The sequence below is a fragment of the Gobio gobio genome, assembly GCF_949357685.1.
Source record: "Gobio gobio genome assembly, chromosome: 7".
NCBI classification, from domain to species: Eukaryota; Metazoa; Chordata; class Actinopteri; order Cypriniformes; family Gobionidae; genus Gobio; species Gobio gobio.
The window spans coordinates 11,006,118-11,028,011 of record NC_137103.1 but is presented as its reverse complement, the minus strand read 5'-3'; the positions used below and the strand labels follow the sequence as shown (position 1 = coordinate 11,028,011).

General features: G+C 37.3%; 2 protein-coding genes across 6 annotated transcripts in view; both read left to right on the top strand.

Moving 5' to 3' along the window:
* The window catches only part of rapgef4a (Rap guanine nucleotide exchange factor 4a), a gene marked incomplete at its 5' end in the record, with an annotated part of 307,110 nt that extends 298,600 nt beyond the window's left edge, over positions 1-8,510 (top strand). For 3 of the 5 annotated variants that reach the window (XM_079822458.1, XM_079822459.1, XM_079822460.1), the window contains 3 exons: positions 7,024-7,088; positions 7,159-7,213; positions 7,295-8,508. In XM_079822458.1, coding sequence (XP_079678584.1) covers positions 7,024-7,088; positions 7,159-7,213; positions 7,295-7,425 — 251 coding nt within the window. In that variant the 3' untranslated portion in view covers positions 7,426-8,508. Of the gene's footprint in view, positions 1-7,023; positions 7,089-7,158; positions 7,214-7,294 lie in introns of all 5 variants that reach the window. The other 2 variants (XM_079822462.1, XM_079822461.1) reach the window with 1 other exon arrangement.
* A 3,640-nt stretch (positions 8,511-12,150) lies between these two features.
* Positions 12,151-21,894, top strand: part of map3k20a (mitogen-activated protein kinase kinase kinase 20a) — a 106,497-nt gene continuing 96,753 nt past the window's right edge. The window contains exon 1 of the mRNA XM_079822456.1: positions 12,151-12,315. The gene's annotated coding sequence lies outside the window, so the exon portion shown is untranslated. The remainder of the gene's footprint in view (positions 12,316-21,894) is intronic.

Here is a 21,894-nt window from a genome sequence, read left to right as displayed (position 1 = left end):
GATGATACAATTCGATTTTGGTGAAAATCGGACAAACGTCTTGGAGTAGTTTGAAAAAGTAGGTTTTTAAAGAAAATTAAAATGGTGGACAGGAAATTCGGATTTCATACGAAAAATTCGGCATGACCAAAGGAATCTATTAAGACCAGTTTCATTACAATAGGTTAATCAAAAGTTTTTGGAAATATCATTATAACTTTTGACCACAAGATGGCACTGCCCCGAAACATTTAGAGTACCATCAGGCCATGGTGCTGAAGACACATACCGAGTTTCGTAACAATACACAAATGCTTTGGTAAAATATAGAATTTTACAACAAAATTCCCAACCGGTTTTGAGACCAGATATTTGGCCAAACCGTTCAGAAGTTAAAATAGCCAATTTTTGTATCTCCGGACCACTAGGTGGCACTGCGCTGAAGCGCTGCAGGTAGCCTCAGGTCATGGTTGTCATAACACACACCAAGTTTGCTCAGAATACGCTAAATAATCTAAATAATCAGTTCATGATGTATTCTTTATTTGTGTCCTTTTATGCAATTGTTTTTTACACGTGACATTGACTTTATATTGTGTGAAGCACCTCCTTGTCATTTTTGACTTGTAACAAAAAACAGAACAATGTATATAAGCTGATATGTGACAAGGTGTACAGCAAACAAGCTAAACAACCCAGAACCAAAAACCCAGACGTTTTTATAAGCTGTTGACCCAAAAAAGAGCGTTTAATGCTGCGTTCACACCAAACGCGAATAGAGCGTCTGGTGCGAGTGATTTCAATGCCAAGTCAATGTAAAGGCGCGTTGACGTGCGTCTGGAGGTCCCGCAGTGCAGAAGGCGCGTTTCGCGCGGCGCGAAGGGCTCGAATCCGCCTCATTCGCGCGTCCAGTTTGCGCGAAGGACGCAAATTGGACGCGAATTGAGCGCCTTGCGCGATACACGTGTTACACGCGAATGGTGCTTTTGTGCATTCCCGCGTTTGAAGCGAATTCGCGTCTGATGCCCGAGTTGAAAAATTTGAACTTTGGCTTCAATTCGCGCTGCGTTAACCAATCAGGAGCCTGCTCGCTGCGTTCACGTGGTAAAGTGACGTGATGAGAAACCCCGCATAATTTAAAAATACTACTATTGTGTCACAAAATGTAGTTCTAAGACTTTTTCAGGTGAGAATGTAGTTGTTTAAAGCTCAAATCTGTGGTTTATTTATAAAGAGAGCGCCTATTTAAAAAAAGAATCTTGTGTTTGTGGAGTTGTGAGATCCAGGCGATCAGCGGGCGCTCAGTGCTCATTAACCCCGGCGAGAGCAGCCTTTCCTCGGCCAGTCCTTCTGCTGTCTGCTGCTGGCTCTGATGTCCTGTAGTGGTGCGTCTTGTGTGGATCTAACGGCCGATCTTTGCTCTCATGAATCTATCATTTGTTGTCTGCCAAATCGTTTTGACTGAGGGCAAAGAGAAGTTTCATAACTTTATATTTTAAGGATATTTAAATATACATGCACTGAAGATAATGTAGGCGTTTCCTGGACCACATTTCTGTGGCTATTAATGTTTAATATATATTTTTAATGAAAATGAAAAGAGGCAGAGTGGTGTTTTATGACATATTTCTCCTGGAGTGCCTTGAACGCGCTTTAATTTCGCTTCCAGCGCTCGATTTCTACGTGCGTCCAATTTGCCGCGGACACGCGAATGCATTAAAAATGTTCGCGCGTGAAACTAGACGCGGTAGACACGATTTTGACACTCTATTCGCATTTGGTGTGAACGCAGCATAAGGACACAAAAGTGGATACAAGCAATTGAGACAGAGCGCGACATGTTTTATAACACTGAGAACTACACCCACTGGAGGGGAACATAATAAGCGACAGGAAATATAATATATAAAACTGACATTTGGATATTTGACTTAACTGTGACAAAATGTTTACTGCACACATAGGCATACTGAGTGTCAGGATCCCAAAATGTACCCATTCTTCCTGCTGAAGCTTCACATCTTATTGCCTGTATCCAGGGGCGGATTTAATTATTTGGGGGCCCCAAGTAAAATACAGTAATGGGGCCCTATACAATTGCACATTTACAACCTTGAGGTTCCTTTCACTGTTGTGATGATTGCTGGTAATCAAATGAAGGCATACAACATTTATCTTTTATTCCAATGAAAATTAAACAAACCCTTTAATTTTTGTACATTCAAAGTGCTACACAACAGAGGTTTAAGCCTAGTGTTAAAGTTTTTACATTAAGACATTGGCCTACATTATACTGTCCAAACTTTTATTTTGACCGGTTGCCTTGAAGACCTTTTGAGTAGCCTGTATGTTATGATGATCACTCAGATGAAACATGGATGGACGGAATAGCGTAATCCAGTCATAAAAATGGAACTTACTCTTTAACGCGGAATATCACAGAATTTGTCAAATTATGAATGAATAAATCAATGCTAGTCAGTACACTTCAATCAAATCATGATATAGACTACTAGTGTATGTGAATATTAAATGGCAAAAATACTATTTAAATATGAATCCTGCATGTTTTGTATCTCAGTAGTAAATCAAACCGTACGCGTCTGCACCATTCATTCCGTTTTTATGACTGGATTGCGTGATCCTGTGCGCGTTTTCTGAATCGCGGAAATCAGTTGGTCACTTGTGCGTCCACGCTTAACGCACATCTCGTATATAAAAAGCATTTTAGGGGGCCCTTGGTTTTTAGGGGGGCCCCAGGCGGTCGCCTACCTTTGCCTAATGGTTAAGTCCACGTCTGCCTGTATCCACTTTTGTGTCCTTAAACGCTCGTTTTTTGGGGTCGACAGCTTATAAAAACTTATTTCTGTTTTTTAGCTTGTTTGCTGTACACTTCGTCACATATCAGCTTTTAGAGATTGTTCTGTTTTTTGTTATAAGTCAGAAATGACAAGGAGGCGTCTCACGCAATACAAAGTCACTGGAGAGTATTGGATTTCCAACCCCCCCAATATATATATATTCAATATATATATTGAAAATAAAAAAATATAAACAAGGCTCAAACATCTATTTAAGCACATGTTCCGTCAGTGAAAAAATACTACAGCCTGTAAAACATTTAAATAAATATCAGTAAATAATGGTAATATAAATTATATAAGAAACTTAAATATTAGTTAATATATTGGTTTTATATTTCCCCACAGAGGTGCTCATATGCCGCTTTGCGCTGAAAGGGATGTGGGACACGAGCAGAAAAGAGAGCAACGCTTTTCTAATATCTTCATGTTTTCTAGTAAAATGTGTGAAGAACACATTTATTTTCCGCAGGGTCAAGAACTTTAGGCTTTGTTTGATGATGTGCTGAGAGAGAAAGCGAAACTAAAAATATCTGGTGTGTATGAAATGCGCTATACACATAAACTTGACGCACCTTTAAGTCTAATAACAAGCACAAACTGTGTTAAATAGTTTGAAGTGAAATGTATCTGTCCTACACCGTTTTCTACTTTACCACAGTAAATTATGCAAACTTATTAAAAGCAAACAAGGAAGAAACTATGTATGCCTGTGAGAGACATCCTCAATAAACCCGTCTCCGGCCTGACGGCTCCGATCCTTCGAATATTGCACTTTAATAATTGTTTAATCGATATGTCATCCTCAATAAACCCGTCTCCGGCGTGTTGCCTTCGATCTTTCGAATATTCCGATCTATTATGACCTGTAAAGTTGCCAGAATAATAATCAAACGCTGTTTGTTAATCGGCCAGAGGAGAACTGCCCCCCCGACTGAGCCTGGTTTCTCCCAAGGTTTATTTTTCTCCATTAGGTCTCCTGACGGGGTTTGGGTTTCCTTGCCACTGTTGCCTCTGGCTTTGCGTGCTCAGTTGGGGACACTACATTTTTCAACTAAATATCAGAATAAAACTAATTAGTAAACTAAATTAACCATATAAACTAAATTACTGATCTAAACCCAACATTTTCACTGTATGATAATCGAAATGAGCTTATGACATCACTGTTCGCTCCAGAGCGGCTGTACAGCCGAATCAAATTCTGTTGCATTATTTTCCTGTTTTACACTGTGAAGCTGCTTTGAAACAATCTACATTGTAAAAAGCGCTATATAAATAAAGTTGACTTGACTTGACAAAAAATAACCACATTCTTTCCGGAAATAAAATTGTAACGTACTGAAATAGACCATAATGGAATTCAGACACATTCAGACACACATTAATTTAATTTATTTATGAAAAAATATATATTTCTGATTTTGACAGGGCCAGCATTGCGTGTTCAGACATTAAGTGCACAACAAAACTAGCCACAATAAATCTACTTTGCACTCCTGCACGTTTACCGTACTGTATATTTAGGGGCCAAGCACCGAAGGTGCAAAGGCACCTATTGAAACCGTTCCCGTTCTTATTATTATTCTGCTTCTGCTTCTTCTTCTTCTGCCATTGAAGTCTTTGGCAGCCCATAGAACGGGAAATTTAACCAGATCATCTTCAGACCATGCTGAAAAAAAATCTTGCAAATCAAGTTCGTCAAATCGTTTTCGATAAACACGCATACAAATTTTACGTAGCGGTTGCGAAAATACTCATAAGGCTATATCTCCACAACGCTTTATCGTATTCAAACCAAACTTGGTACGTCATCACAAGCTTGACCTGAGGCAACTTGCAGAGGTTCGGCGCAGCGCCACCTACTGGTCCAGAGATACAAAAAAATGGCTGTTTTTGCTTATAACTTTTGAACCGTTTGTCCAAAAATCATAAAAGTGGTCACATTAGATTCAGGACGGCGTGCCGAGTTGTCTGATATTCAATTATTTTACCATATCGGCCATTTTGGTTGTCGGACATTTTTAATTATGTGCTAAAATGCTGTATTAACGGATTGTTAGGAAACTCGGTTTGGGTCATCAACACGATGCCCTGAAGGAGCCCAAGAAATTTCGAAACAGCGCCACCTAGTGGATAATTTTTTTTCAAATTCTTATAACTTTGGGTGAGATTAACTTATTTTCATGGGAGTAACTTTTATTTTGTCTCCTGAACCCTTGCCGAGTCCAACGATACCAGACTTGCTAGGTTTCGGCATATGGTTTAAACATTAGCTGATATCTTCGAAACCGCTAGTCCGATCGAGACGAAACCAGTATCAGAAGTTCGGAAGTATAGGTCGATAGCGATATGCTAATACCTAAATGTAAAAATATTGATAGTAAGGGGGAGTAAAATCCAATCAAAGTCAGGTGTCAGTCATTTTTCATGTGTTTTTTCATATAAATGTCTATAACTCGAGATATTTTCACCAAAATTGACACAGACATGTATGGGCTCACTCTGAGGACACATAAAAAAATGGTAGGATTGTGCCTCTTGGTGGCGCTATAATAGAACAAAACATGAAATTCCCATTGACTACAATGCAGTATTATGATATAAAATGCTATGCTTCACAAATGAATTGGTGTATCATTACGAAACTTGATATTTGCCATCAGCACCATGCCTTTAAGGTACTTAAAAGGTTTCAAAACAGCACCGCCATGTGGTCCATACTTATAATGAAAAGGCCTCTTGAGGCTATATCTGTGCAATGACATATTGACACTATATTGACACCCTGCTTTGATATATTGACACCAATCTTTGCATGTGTCATTGTTCCCTTATTCTGACCACACCACATCACTTTCGTAACTGTGCCACCTATTGTTTGAAAGTGATAAATCATTAAATCATTATTATTGACTGTATTTATCATTTTACAGCTATTTTGCCTAAAATCACCTTAACCCTCAGAGCCCGACGGCATCGCCCACGACGTCACACGGCACCTCCGATAAATATCTATATTATTTCATGAAACTTTTATCGATTTTCTTACCGTTTTTTCCAGCAGAAAGCTAACGAGCTAGCCATCACGGGGGTGTCTTTGGTGTCTTTGTAGCCTTTACAGAAGGTTTTCTATCCAGCCTGGAACATGTGCATCTTTTTGGAGTTGTTCAGCAATAAATCAAAACGCTTACATCCAAGATATATCCACTTGATGTCCATAATTTATACATTTTCCGTCATTTTTGCCGCTAGCGCGATGCTAGCTGCCATTTTGGATGAGGGTTTGACCAATGACAGGCTGATCCGTCATCCACGTTGGTGTGCGTCATTACGCATGAACCACAGCTCTATTATTGTGAAGAGAGAGAGACGCACGGCTAGTGTTGAGGAGAGAGAGAGAGAGACGCGCTGCAGTTTTTAGTAGTTTTGTGGAGAAAGTTTGAGGAAAAAGTTTGAGGAGAAGTTCCTGATAGGAACTGTTTTGAGGCTTGGCACCAGTAAATATCCAAAATCCAAAGAGGCCAAAAGCGCCTGGACTTTTTTGGAAAAATGTAAATAGTTTTGGTTCTGTATAAGTTATCATGTTTATTCCTGAGTTCCAGGACTCTAAAGACTTGAACAAACTGTTTTCCAGAGGAAATATGCTTAGCTTTTATTTATTTGTGTGTGTTTTCAATAAATATTTGAGTGATTCAATTTCCGTTTTATGTTTTCATTTGTCTTTATGGTCCCATAACTTATTTTACATTCAGGTGACATCAATGCAACACAAATATACTGACAGAGCAACTTGTCTTGAAAAAAAAGAGGTGTGTCAATTGTCTGTGCACAACAGGGTTGATGTTTTACAAGCTTTTTTAGTAAATAACACCAGGCGGAAAATTAATTGTAAAAATACCCTTAGGTCTTAAAGGGTTAATAGGTCTTTAATTGCTCATTGCTGCAGTTGATCTGACACTGGCCCCGATAATGGCTGCTTGCAGCTATATTTGGTTATATATATTCACGCAGTACATTATGATTGAGTCAAAGCAATGAGAGTAACTGCAATATTCTGATGAAATCAAGAGTCAAAAATACCACAGAATGTTATGAGCTGTGTGGTTTCAGCGTGACCCAGAAAACATGCAGATTTGATCAGTGTTTAAATGTCTAACATCTTCATTTTTTGCTCTTTCAGATATGACTTTCACACATGAGGGCAACAAGACATTTACTGACAGATTGGTCAACTTTGAGAAAATGGTGAGTTTATCTATCTCACCATCTCTGAGACATCTCCGACTTCCTTAATGCTTGTGTGTGTGTTTTCCAGAGAATGATTGCCAACACAGTCAGAATCATGAGATACTGCCGAAGTCAGCCATTCAGTAAGACAACATTATATACAATATATATCAATAAGTGTGTTTCAGTTCAACTGATTCTGACTCTCTCTTTGGTGACTATAGATCAAGAAGCGCCACAGGCGACTGGTAAAAGCCATCAGGACGTGCGGAGCTATGTGCGACACATCGGTGTGATTGACAACCAGCGCACCCTGTCACAGCTGTCCCACAGGATTGAGCCGCGCCGGACCTGATCCTACACAACTGCTTTACCTCTGCCAGTGAATAAGCTATAGCTGTGTACGAACACATCCTTCCTCCCCTGCGGCGTACAGTATACACACACAGCACAGTCAAACATGCCTTGGCACAAGGGCTTTCCGTTCTTTGGCTGGATGTATGACAGCGTGGCTTGATTTCGGTGTACGGCTGTGGGACGTTTGTGATCTTTCTTATATTCTGCCACAGATAAGATGCTGCCCCTATTTTCAGATTGTGTTTCTTAACACACGTGGTGTTTTGGAGGTTGGAATTGCCAGCTTATTGAAAATAAGGTTGCTGATGGCGTTTTTGAGACTATTTTTTATGCTTTGAAAGAGATTCTGAGCTTGTCGAGTTTATGTTGGTCTTACACTTCCAGTCAAAAATTTGGGGTCAGTAATAATATATATATTTTTTTTAGAAATTAATATGTTTATTCACAAAGGATGCATTAAATTGATCAAAGTGACAGTAAAGACAGTACAAAAATCAATGTGGTTCTTTTGAACTAGAAAATGCATCACTGTTCCTCAGAAATATGACGCAGCACAACTGTTTTCAACATTGATAATCATAAATGTTTCTTGAACAGAAAATGATCATATTAGAATGATTTCTGAAGGGTCATGTGACACTGAAGACTGGAGTAATGATGCTGAAAATACAGCTTTGATCACAGGAATAAATTATATTTTACAATATATTCACGTAGAAAACTTTAAATTGTAATAATATTTCACTGTTTTTACTGTATTTTTGGTCCTATAAATGCAGCTTTGGTGATCAGAAGAGACTTCTTTCTAAAACATTCACCCCAAACTTTTGAACGGTAGTGTATATCAATCATCACAAAGCATTTTGAATTTGTTTTCTAAATGAGATTTTTATTTTAAATGTTGATTTATGGAAGTTTGAACTGGATGTAAAGATAAAGATATTTGCGTCAACTTAAGCATGAAGTTAAAAAGGAAATGGTGAATTGAGAACATACTGTATGAGCACATTTGACTGCAAATCTTGTACCTCTGTGTGTATTGTGTAAATAAAACTGCCATAAGATGCATATTTACTGACTGATTTACTATTTCATGTCTTTTTCATTCAGAGTTGTGTATAGTCTTTTTCAATTGGTTTCAGTTCATACACAGCTTAACAAAAGTTTTCCTTTAATAAGCAAGTTATAAAAACTGCTGTCACATGCTCAGAATATTTATTGAAGTATTATATTATAAAATCATTCATTTTGATTGTGTTCACATTTTCATAGATCATTGATCCAAATTGATTTATTGATCATGTAAGACTATAATGGTTTAAAAATTCAATTTTATAAATAATATTAAACATTATATATAATAAATATGGCATATATAATGTTAAATGTATCATTTAAAAACAATAATCATAATATCTCATAACATTTTATTAGAAAATGTTCTAAAATATCACATTATCCCTTGGTTTCACAGATGAGGCTTAATCTAGTCCAGGACTCAAGTGCCTGTTTGAGCTGTTTTAACTGAAAGCATTATATCTTAAAACATGTCAGTGTCATTGTTATGTCTCCAGATGCACACCAGTGATGTTTTTAATAAGGTATGTCTATAAAAACTCATTTAAATATACCCACTCCTGACTTAATCCAAGCCCTGTCTGTGAAACCAGGCCTGTTACAACTCATATTGTAGTAACTGCACATAATGTAATAAGTATTACATTATTATTGTAATAAAAGGTTCATAATGTAATAATTTTCTCAGAACGTAATAACATCTTTATTAATTATAAAAATTAATAACATAAATATAAATACATAAACATTACATATAAATACATAAACAATTATTTAAACATAAATTATAATAAATACATTATGAGAAATGTATTACATTATGACATTAAAAACATATTGTCATAATTTTAATAGCTTTTAAAGCATACATTTTGTATTCCCTTTCTGTACATTTTTAAAATCTAAATCTAGCCTTAAACTACCTGCAATATTCCTGCAATTATTATTATTATTAATACAATTTAACCTGCCTACAAAACCCACCAGATTACTGATACTATTATTATTATTAATAATACTTGTATACTTCGATATACATGTACAACCCCAAATCAGAAACAGTTGGGACAGTATGGAAAACGCAAATAAAAAAAAGAAGTGATTTCTAAATTTACTTTGACTTGTATTTCATTGCAGACAATATGAACACAAAATATTTCATGTTTTGTCTGGTCAACTTCATGTCATTTGTAAATATGCATCCTTTCCTGTCATTCAGACCTGCAACACATTTCAAAACAAGTTGGGACAGGAGCAATTTAGGGCTAGTAATGAGGTAAAATGGTTAAATAATGATGTGATTTGAAACAGTTGATGTCAACAGGTGATTGTAATTATGATTTGGTACAAAAGCAGCATCCAAGAAAGGTCTAATCCTTTAGGAGCAAAGATGGGCCGAGGATCGCCAGTTTGCCAACAAATACGTGAGAAAATTATTGAAATGTTTAAAAACAATGTTCCTCAAAGAAAGATAGGAAGAGATTTGGATATTTCACATTCAACAGTGCATAACATAATTAAAAGATTCAAGGAATCTGGAGGAATTTCAGTGCGTAAAGGACAAGGGCGCAAGCCTAAGCTGAACAACCGTGATCTCCGATCCCTCAGGCGGCACTGCATCAAGAATCGTCATTCATCTATAAGCGATATCACCACATGGGCTCAGGACTACTTTGGCAAACCTTTGTCAAGTACCACAATATGTAGTTACATCCACAAATGCCAGTTAAAACTGTACTGTGCCAAAAGGAAGCCCTATGTTAACAGTGTCCAGAAGCGCCGTCGACTTCTCTGGGCTCGGAGGCATCTGGGATGGACCATCACACAGTGGAAACGTGTACTGTGGTCAGATGAATCAGTATTTCAGGTATTTTTTGGAAGGAATGGACGCCGTGTGCTCCGGACCAAAGAAGAAAAGGATCATCCAGACTGTTACCAGCAACAAGTCCAAAAGCCAGGGTCTGTCATGGTATGGGGTTGTGTCAGTGCCCTTGGCAAAGGTAACTGACACTTCTGTGAAGGCACCATTAATGCTGAAAAGTACATAGAGATTTTGGAGCATAATATGCTGCCTTCAAGAAGACATCTTTTCCAGGGACGTCCATGCATATTTCAACAAGACAATCCAAAACCACATTCTGCACACATTACAAAGTCCTGGCTGCGGAGGAAGAGGGTACGGGTACTTGACTGGCCTGCCTGCGGTCCCGACCTGTCTCCAATAGAGAATATGTGGCGCATTTTGAAGTGCAAAATGCGACAACGAAGACCCCGTACTGTTGCCCACCTTAAGACTTGTTTGCAGGAAGAATGGGACAAAATTACACCTGAAACACTTCATCACTTGGTGTCTTCAGTCCCTAAACGTCTTTTAAGTGTTGTGTAAAGGAATGGCAACATTACAAAGTGGTAAATGCTTTACTGTCCCAACTTGTTTTGAAATGTGTTGCAGGTCTGAATGACAGGAAAGGATGCATATTTACAAATGACATGAAGTTGACCAGACAAAACATGAAATATTTTTTGTTCATATTGTCTGCAATGAATACAAATCAAAGTAAATTTAGAAATCACTTATTTTTTTATTTATTTGCGTTTTCCATACTGTCCCAACTTTTTCCTGATTTGGGGTTGTACAATGTAGTGTTAAATAGTGTACAAAAGCTGTAAAAAAAACCTGTGTGTGTGTGTGAGGGAGTGTGTCTGTGTGTGTATGTGAGAGAGTGAGTGTGTGTTTGTGTGTGTGAGAGAGAGTGAGTGTGTGTGTGTGTGTGAGGGAGTGGGTGTGTGAGAGAGAGAGAGAGAGAGAGAGAGAAAGTGAGGGAGTATGTGTGTGAGTGTGTGAGAGAGAGAGTGCGTGTGTGTGTGTGTGTGTGTGTGTGTGTGTGTGTGTGAGAGAGAGAGAGTGTGTGTGTGTGTGTGTGTGTGTGTGTGTGTGTGTGTGAGAGAGAGAGAGAGAGAGTTTGTGTGTGTGTGTGAGTGTGTGAGTGATAGATAATGTTGTCTTCTTTAATCAACAGCAGAGCACAAGTTAAGCAAACATTTCTTCTCTACAAGTTACAACAAAACTAAACCTGAATGAACATCAGAGGACATGTTGAAGAATACAGCACAACTCACAATCACACAGGCGTTATAGAGTCAACACACCCCTGTTAAAACTCTTTAGTTTTGTGATGTAAAGAAAGAAAGAAAGAAAAATAAATATAAATAAAAGCATAACGTTTGCACCTTAAATGTAAAATTACAATTTATGCAATGCCACAATTGTAATAGCAATGCCAATGTATAATTATTTCAGTTATACATTATGTAATATATGTATTACTTTATGAACTGTGATTGCTACAGTGGGTTCATAATGTAATACATTTCTCATACAATAACCTTTTACATCATGTGAAAAATCGTTATTACATTGGAAAATCATTATTACTTTATAAGCTCAAGATTGTATTACATTTTGAAAAAATTATTACCAAAAAATTGTATTACATTATATATGTAATGCCTATTAAATGATATGCAGTTATTACAGTATGAGTTGCTAGTATGCGTTGAATGAGCGTCAGCGTCCCGTGCCGCGCTGTGTCCGCGAGGCGTCGCTGTTCTCTCTCTCTTCCGCTGCGTCACTGCTGCTGCGCTCATGTTGGCCAGCTCTGAGCAGGAAGAAGTTGCTGCACGTGAACTCACCGGATCGGACACCGACTGGAAATATCTGACACCGAGTCACAAGTTGACGCAAGAACTTCATAACTGCTGCCATCTCTCCCGGGAAGACTGACAGCAGAAGCAGAATACAGGAGAGCGGGTACGTGTGTGTGTGTGTGTGTGTGTGTGTGTGTGTGTGTGTGTTTGTTTGTTTGTTTGTCTCATGATGTTACACTGTAATAACATGTAATGACAGTGTGTGAGATGTGGGTCAGTGCTCGTGTAGCTCATGGATCTGTTGTGATCTGTCTGGACTTGTTCCTGGATCACAGAAAGGGAAAGTGTAGGATGAAATGATCACTTATTAATGATTAATGTGTGCACAATTGTTATTAATATGCTTTTCTTAGACCTTAAAGGCTGATAAACCAAAGCATGGTTTTGGTTTAAAGCCAAGTTTATGTAACATTTTGCCGTTTGCTGTAATAGAAAAATGAATATAGGGCACGTGTTTACACTAACTATGTGGTATCCTTAACAAATAGTGCAAAGGTATCAGAACAGTGATGATGTTTTTGACTTCACATGAGTGCTTGCATAGTAATTATAACGTAATAATGCGTTTATTATTATATCTATAATGCTGCATCATAACTCAAATGATTCCGAGAAAGGGGAGAGTTGTATTATTGTTCAGTAAACTGACTGAAACTCTTTCTGCTGTCCTCTGCACGCTGCATTGTACAGGCATTCACTGACTAGATGAATGAGAAAAATCCCAATTATTCCGCTGGTTTTACTTTCTGTTCCAGTGCAGAGAGCATGGGCCGAGAAATGAATGGAGGAATGTTGCTGTGATCCTATTTGTTCAGAACTTAATGTGGAAATACTGCACATGTATTGAAACGCAGAGAGTTGTTTATCAGAATCAGATAATACAGCAATACCCAAAAGTATTTTGACACTTAATTCATACTTGAGTGAATGTCATTGCATTGGCTACAGAATATCAAGGCAAGTGTCATTTATTTGAAAGAAAGATAACACAATCAGACTTGTCAAGGAAGTCATATCTCAAACAGAAAATTTTTAGGGTGCAGTTATGAAACAATGATTATATTGTTGACAATGCAGAGACATGGGCTGTGTCCGAGATCTCCCCCACGCCTTTAAATAGGCACTATTTGAGGGGACAGCCATTTGTAGTGGTGTCCGAAATAGGGCTGCACGATTTGGGGGAAATATCTAATTGCGATTATTCTGGTTAAAATTGCGATTGCGATTTAAAATGCGATTGCGATTTTATTTTAAATTTTTACAAATGAAAAGTATGTATATAACATTTTGTGTTTATATATTAATATGACTAATAATAATTATTATTATTATATTATTATTATTGCTAAATGAAATTTATTTAACAAAATAAGAAATATTACTATTACAAAAACATTAATATTACTGTTACAATAACAAAAAGAGTATTTAAGAATAAATATAACAATATAATAATAATAATAATAATAATAATAATATTTATATTTTACAGAAAACTTTTTACAAAAAAGTAAAAAATGATATTATTATTATTATTATAAAAATCTGTGCTTTTTATCTGTGATATCAATTTCTTAAAGGGTTAGGTCACCCAAAAATGAAAATTCTGTCATTAATTCCTCACCCTCATGTCGTTCGACACCCGTAAGTCCTCCGTTCATATTCGGAACACAAATGAAGATATTTTAGTGTAAAGCTGATGGCTGAGAAAGGCTTCACACAGGCCTCCATTGGCATTCAGTACATTTACACTCACAAGACCCATAAAAGGCACTTAAAACGTCGTTACAAAGTCCATCTCACCACAGTGACTCTACAATAATTTTACGATGCAACAACAATAGTTTTTCTGCGCAAAAAAAATCAAAATAACGCCTTTATCCAACTTGTTCTTTTCTTCCGTGTGTGCCTCCACGACGCATGCGCGAGAATATGACGCAGATCCCGAAACTTTTAGTGTAGTGGAGTGGGAGTGTTACGGACACATGGTGTTGCCATAGATAATAAATAGATTAATTTGGTAAATAAATATAAACAACATTTATTTATACATAACACAACTATTTACAACACAAAAGAGGTTGGCTTTGCTTGAGTTGTTCATCCGGATTTTGTTGCTTTTAAGAATAAAACCCCCCTAATTTTTGCCTGTTTAGGTTCGTCACCTTCTCCATTGCATTTTTACCACTAAAGTTGCTACACGCAAATCTGTGTTTTTTTATTTTATATAAATATATTTCAGGGCTCAATGCTAAGGATTTTTTTCAGGGGTTCAAATTGTTACTTGCCCTGCCAGAATTTTCACTGGCCCCACCACAAAAAATAATAAATAATAAATAAAATAAAATAGGCCTAGTATTGTTTTTGAGCCATGTAAGCTTAATAAATAAGTTTATGACTCTAAAAACTAATATCCTAACTCATATAATTTTTTATATTGTTAAAGACAGTCAGTAATAAAATAAGAACAAATAATCAAATTACGAGCAAAAGCACAAATAAATACAGCAGAACAAACATATATACAAATTAAAGCTGCAAGCAGCATTTAGCGGGGTTCAAGCCTTTAAGGCCTTTAAGCACACAAGCATCAAAATACATTAAGTTTTATTTAGCAAGATTTTAAACACTGAAATAATTTAATTGGCTGTGGCGGCAATGTTTTTTGAGATAGGCAAATGTCCTCATAGACATACATGGGACCTTGGACCAAGACACTGCATACCAATTTTCAAGTCAATCGGACTAGAGGTCGGGTAGTTTTAGCCATTTTCATGTTTTTTTTGTGTTATAGCGCCACCAAGTGTTCAATCGTCGCCATTTTTTTATCGTAACCAAAGACTCAGACAATACACATGTGTACCAAGTTTGGTGTAGAGATCTCATTTCTTACTTGAGTTATAGCCATTTTAGTAAAATAGGCTCCTCCCACAACAGTCGTTTTCCGCCCCTTAGCGACCGTGAATAGAAATTTAAACTTTTTTTCGATTATTATTGATATTCAGACTCCAGAGAACATTTCTGCACTGGTTTGGTTCCGATCAAGCAAGAAACCTAGGACTAGTTTGCAAAAGTAGTTTTTTAACAAAATTCAAAATGGCGGAAAATTTGTCATGGCGCAAATGAAATCGGAGATACACATTTTGTTCCTCATGGACTCACCTTTCCAATGATATAAGACACTTGAGTGTTTAGACACTTGACTATTTAGTGCACTTTAAAGGGATAGTTCACCCAAAATGAAAATTATGTCATTTTCTTTGTTCTGCTGAACACAAAAGAAGATATTTTGAAGAAAGTTTGTAACCAGGCTGCTTTGGGGGCACCATTGACTTCCATAGCAATCTTCCTATGTGTTCAACATAAAGAAATTTATACATGTTTGGAACAACTTGAGGGTGAGTAAATGATGACAGAATTTTCATTTTTGGTGAACTGTCCCTTTAAGCAGTCACTCTGAACCAGTAATCACTTTTTTTGAATTTCAAAAATGTACATTTTTTTCAATAAATTTTCTTAAATTATGACTATATTTACATGCAATTATTTGTCCCATTTTTATCTAATTTTTTTTTAAATGTCATACAATTTATATGACAGGATTATTTATGTATGATTAACATAGCCTAGCTAAATTATAAATTAATAATAACATTTATTAGGATATAATCTATTAATTAACCTGTCTAAAAAATAATAATTATGTCACCCAAGCTCTGATAATGTATGGAATATTATATTAATATATTATCCATTTAAAAAAACTATAGGCCTATAACCTTAGAAGCACGGATGTGTCTGTCACATAGACCGGTCTGTCAGCGCTACTGCTTTAAGTCAGACAGTCTGAGACACTGAAATGCTTCTCATAAAGTGTGCAGTTGGCCTGAACTTCATCATGAGTTACTGGTCAGACCCATTGATACCTTTTTGATATTCAGCTCTATATCTGGAGATCCTCTTGCGTTCAAACGGTGGACGCGACCTGAGCTCGACATGTTTTTAAAAAAACGCGCAAGTTCAGAGGCACAGCTCATGTTCTCGAGACTCCGCCGCTATGACAACAAAGCCGCTAAAACGCAATCACGCACAAATGAGCTCCTGTACTAGGCTACTTATTGTGAAATTGATTTCTTTATATTTGCTACCAGAAGGCTATTCTCCACACTCCACTATGTGTGGACCTAGATGTAAAATACGGAACAAATCGTGTCCCGTATTGGTTTGACAAGGGGACGAGCCATTTTGCTTGCAAATACAGGACGATTCTGTATTTTACTGGACGGGTGGCAACCCTACTCAGTTCTCACACAAAGTTCAAATTGACAATTGAGACCCACAAGTTCACTCAAACACTCAGTTCTGTTCACTACGTATCAGTAAAATGTTTGTGTGTGTGTGTGTGTGTGTGTGTGTGTGTGTGTGTGTGTGTGTGTGTGTGTGTGTGTGTGTGTTGAACTGTTGTACCAGTCTGTGGCAACGACAACTTTGATGTGATGACTTGCGATGACAAGATGAACAGCTGGGACAGGGCAATGAGATGTAAGAATGTCAGGGTAATCAACAGAAACAAGAGAGGTGGCCCAGAAAAACTCAGGAACTTTCTGGAACAAAATGGCGCAGCCCGGTTCAGCTCGCACGCGGCCTGGACTGAATGTCTGAATCACACAAAAATGTCTTTCAAAAACAAATCCGTCTCTTTAAAAATGCAAAAACACTCCAAAAGAAATAAATCACTCCTTCAAAAAAATATCGTTCAGTTCACAGACGCATTCTCGCGCACTAATAAGTGCACTTAATGGATTTGCAGGAAAAAAATCAATGTCTCTCGCCCTGACACCGTTCAAGACTCAGAAAGCAGCAGAACTCTCAAGAAAAAGCGTACTGTCAGGATAGCAACACAAACAAGTGTTATGAATGAAACTCACGGCTCCAGCAACTCTCTCTCTCTGTCTCTCTGTCTCTCTGTCTCTCTCTCTCTCTCTCTCTCTCTCTCTCCAACACTGTTCACCGTCCAATGACGCAATCGACCGATCTTCTGCCTTAACTACTTCTCATGTTTCACGAGATAATGTAAATGCACTAAACCCGCAAAACATAAGCTGCCCGTGCACTACTGTCCTATATTACAGATCCAAGGAGAAAAATGTTGGCTTCCTGTACAGCGATCATGGCGTGTCTGTCTCCCAACACCTCTCACTCCGATCTGCTTGGATCTCCCGCGGACACGGCAGAGACAGAGAAAACCCGTCAAAATAAAAGTCCCATAGAGAAAAATACCTCCGTTACACACACACACACACACACACACACACACACACACACACACACACACACACACACACACACACACACACACACACACACACACACACACACACACACACAATGTTTTTGAGTTATGTTATGGTGAAAATATCTTTCAATGGTCTATGAGCATGTTACATTTTTTTTAAATACACCACGTTCTAGTATTATTTACTATGATTTACCACATTGCTAGTAATTATGTGAAGTGTCAGTACAAATGAAGAGATAACCTCTGACAAAATATGATTGTGTTACAATAGTAATTGCTTTAGTGCAGAATACTTTTAAAAATAATTAACTTTTAAAGGGAAGTGAGCCAATAAGTGGTCTTCTGCTGCCCTCTGCTGGACATCCTACTTATTAATAAAGTCTTTTCACAGGTGCTTTGCAATAGACAAAATAAAATCAATTATATATCAAATTGTTCTTTCATGTTAATTCCATTATGCATGCTTATACACACACACACACACACACACACACACACACACACACACACACACACACACACACACACACACACACACACACACACACACACACACACACACACATACACACACTTTTTTAATGCTATGGTCTATAATCATTTGACATAGCTCTTTGTAACTATTAATCAGATTATTAAAAATGTATTCAGAAACATTGCACTACACACACACACACACACACACACACACATTTTGTTGTAGATACAGACATTTGAACTATATGATGTTGCAGTAAACAAAATGTTTCCTGTAAGTCTCCTTCAAAATTCATATTTCTCAATGTGAGACAATATTCTATAGTAATACTTAATAGATTAATTTTGACTAAATGTGATTGTAAATGTTAAAATAGTGATTTTTTTTAAAAGTCTAAATATGACTTATAGATCAATACTAGTGTGTAGTACAATAAAATGAACAGCGGGGGGCAGCAAACGACCACTTATTGGCTTAATATACCATTATTATCAAATGAACTCTGTAATTTCCCCCTTTTTAACTGTTATAGAGGCAAATATTGTCCGATCTGTCTGGAAATTCATAGGATACATGTTCTGACTTGTTTTTAAGTAGATCTGAACATTCATTGAATAGATATAGGCATTCGGGGACACTTGGTCAAGGCCACATCTTGAAATTACCCTGTTATAAGCATTCAGATGCAAAAGTTTAACTTTTTTTATATAATTACTGCTCAAAAGAGTCCAGAGAATTGTAATGCAGTGGTTTGGTTCCAAGTGGGCAAAAAACCTAGGACTAGTTTGCAAAAATAGTTTTTTAACAGAATTGTGAATATTTAAATAAAGATTTTATTGACAGTATTGGTTCTTGAGGCAAAGTTGTTCAGTATGAGAATATCTATCATAATATATGCATATTATGTGGATGTTTATAACCCCACCTGATTACAGAGATGGAAAATACCATTTACAGCCAATACAGGCAATTCACCATAGGGAATACATGGTTTTCAAAGCTTTTTAACAGTTATAGCGCCACATATGATCCAATCTCCATGAAACTTTGCACGCTTCTTCAGCATGTTATGTCACATATACATAAAAATGTTTGTGAAGTTTTGAGTTTTCCTTTAGGATTTATAGGCTTTTGAGTGTATTTTGTCCCGCCTCTTTTCTAAATGACCCTGTTATAGCCATCCAAATGCAAAAGTTCAACTTTTTTTCAATGATTATTGATCTAGAGTGTCCAGAGAATTGTCCTAGACTGGTTTGGTTCCGATCAGGCAAAAAACCAGGGACTAGTTCGCAAAAGTAGGTTTTTAACATAATTGCGAATATTTAATGAACGATTTGATTGACAGCAAGGGTTCTAAAGGCAAAGTTGTTCAGTATAAGGAGATCTATCAAATGATATGCATATTTCGTGGATGTGTGCAACACCACGTGATTACAGAGCCATAAAACTCGTTAGCGCCAACTAGTGGCCGATTTCTTTCAAAATTCTTACAGACCTCTAGGGCCATGAGTCAAACATGCCCATTGAGTTTCATTCCGATCGGCCTCCGTTAACCTTGTCTAATGGGTGCTTAAATTTCATTGGCTGTGGCGGCCATGTTTTTTGAGATACGCCAATATCCTCATAGACATACATGGTACCTTGGACCAAGACACTGCATACCAATTTTCAAGTCAATCGGACTAGCGGTCGGGTGGTTATAGCCATTTTCATGTTTTTTTCGTGTTATAGCGCCACCAAGTGTTCAATCGTCGCGATTTTTTTATCGTGACCAAAAACTTAGCCTTTACACATGTGTACCAAGTTTGGTAAAGATATCTCATTTTGTTCTTGAGTTATAGCTTTTTTAGTAAATAGGCTCCGCCTTGAACAAATATTTTTACGCTCCTTAACGACCGTGAATACAAATGTCTACTTTTTTTCGATAATTATTGATAATCAGACTCCAGTGAACATTTTGACACTGGTTTGGTTCCGATCGGCCAAAAAACCTAGGACTAGTTCGCAAAAGTAGGTTTTCGACAAAATCCAAAATGGCGGGAAAATTTGCATACCGGAAATGAAATCGATGAGGCACGTTTTGTTGGTCTTGAGCCAAAGATTCCAATGATATAAGACACTTGCATCTGGGACAAAGGGTTGTTGAGATTTAAGCAAAATAGTGAATTTTTTTTGTTTTTTGCGCTATAGCGCCACCTATTGGCCAATCGGGCTCATATTTTGATAACCTCTCCTCGATTTTTGTACTACCTTGTGGCCAAGTTTCAAGTCTCTAGCACTTACGGTTTGGGCTGCACGATGCGTTTTAGGTCTGAATAATAATAATAATAATAAAAATCAGCACAAATACAATAGGGTTTCAGCACTTCGTGCTTGAACCCCTAATTAAATAAACAGTTATTTTCATGTAGGTCTAAACTAGATTGTCAGGTACAAAAATAGTAATCAAATGTAAAATATCACTGCATAGTCTGCATAAAATTATATGTCACTGCATATAAATATAGATGAACTCTTATTAAAAGTTATTCAGTCAAGAGCAGTGAGTGATTTTTTTGCATGGAGCCCCAGTCCGAGGGAGATTGACAGTCATGTTTAGCTTCTTCCATTTTCTAATGATTGCTCCAACAGTGGACCTTTTTTCACCAAGCTGCTTGGCAATTTCCCCGTAGCCCTTTCCAGCCTTGTGGAGGTGTACAATTTTGTCTCTAGTGTCTTTGGACAGCTCTTTGGTCTTGGCCATGTTAGTAGTTGGATTCTTACTGATTGTATGCGGTGGACATTGTTATCTCAATATTTTATAGCCAATTATGATATTTTCCGGCTTTCCGTGTGTTCACTGTTATACGATAGGGGGCGCTGTAACGCATTTCCTGCATGAGAACAGAATCTCCTGATCAAAACACACAACACAGCCAGGGACGTACTGGGACTAAAAACAGCCCTGGACTTTGACTAGGCCCGGCCCAAAGCAATCGGCGCGCGGAAACTCGACAACAACAACATTAGCTACTGCATGTGGCATTTTACAGCTAAAATGTTGAAGTTTAGCTGTTTTAACTACTGTAATCATTAAAAATGTAGCAACCTGAATATCACTTCCTAACATCATCCCTAGCAAGTAACTGTCTTACTCCTCTCATGTTCCATATTTACTTGCCCTGGATCTGCCTGTGGAACCAGCTCATCTTTCTGTCCCTCATCATCATCATCACTGGTGGCATGTTGCTGCATAGCTGTCTGGCTCACTTCTTCACTGCTGCTAACATTTAACTGTGACTGTGAGGTGCTGCTGCTGGCTGTGCTGCTAAATATTTCAGTTAGTTTGCGACATTTAGCGGCTTCAGTATCTAAATTCCGCAATTTTTTTTCTCTCCCCTTCCAGGCTCCACCCTTTTCTTTCGTTTTTTTACCCCCGGCCGCATTATGCATATTGTTTGTTTGTTTCTGTGCTTCTTCTATCTCAGTGCTTCCCAACCTTTTTTCAGTCATGGCACCCTTTGAAAATTCTCCATTTTGTGGCACCCCCTCGCATACGTTACGCTAGGTGTATAACGGTACAGATTGCTCACGGTTGGGTTTGTATCACGGTTTTAGGTTCACGGTTTCGGTACGGTTCAGTATTTGCTATGTTCAGGGAAAAAAGGACTACTGTCAAATAAAAATAAAGAAACTAATAAGAACAAATAATTTAAATACAAGCAGCAGCACAAATAAATACTATTGAGCAAAGATACTAATAAAATAAACTATGCTTTTCAGGTTTTTCAGGTACGTCTAACATTCGTTTTCAGGTACAGAAATTGATCAAATGTAAAATAACATTGCATATTTGACTGTATAAATTAAAGAGTAAACTTATAAAAGCTATTCAATCAAAAGCAGTGAGTGATGTCCTTGTCTTT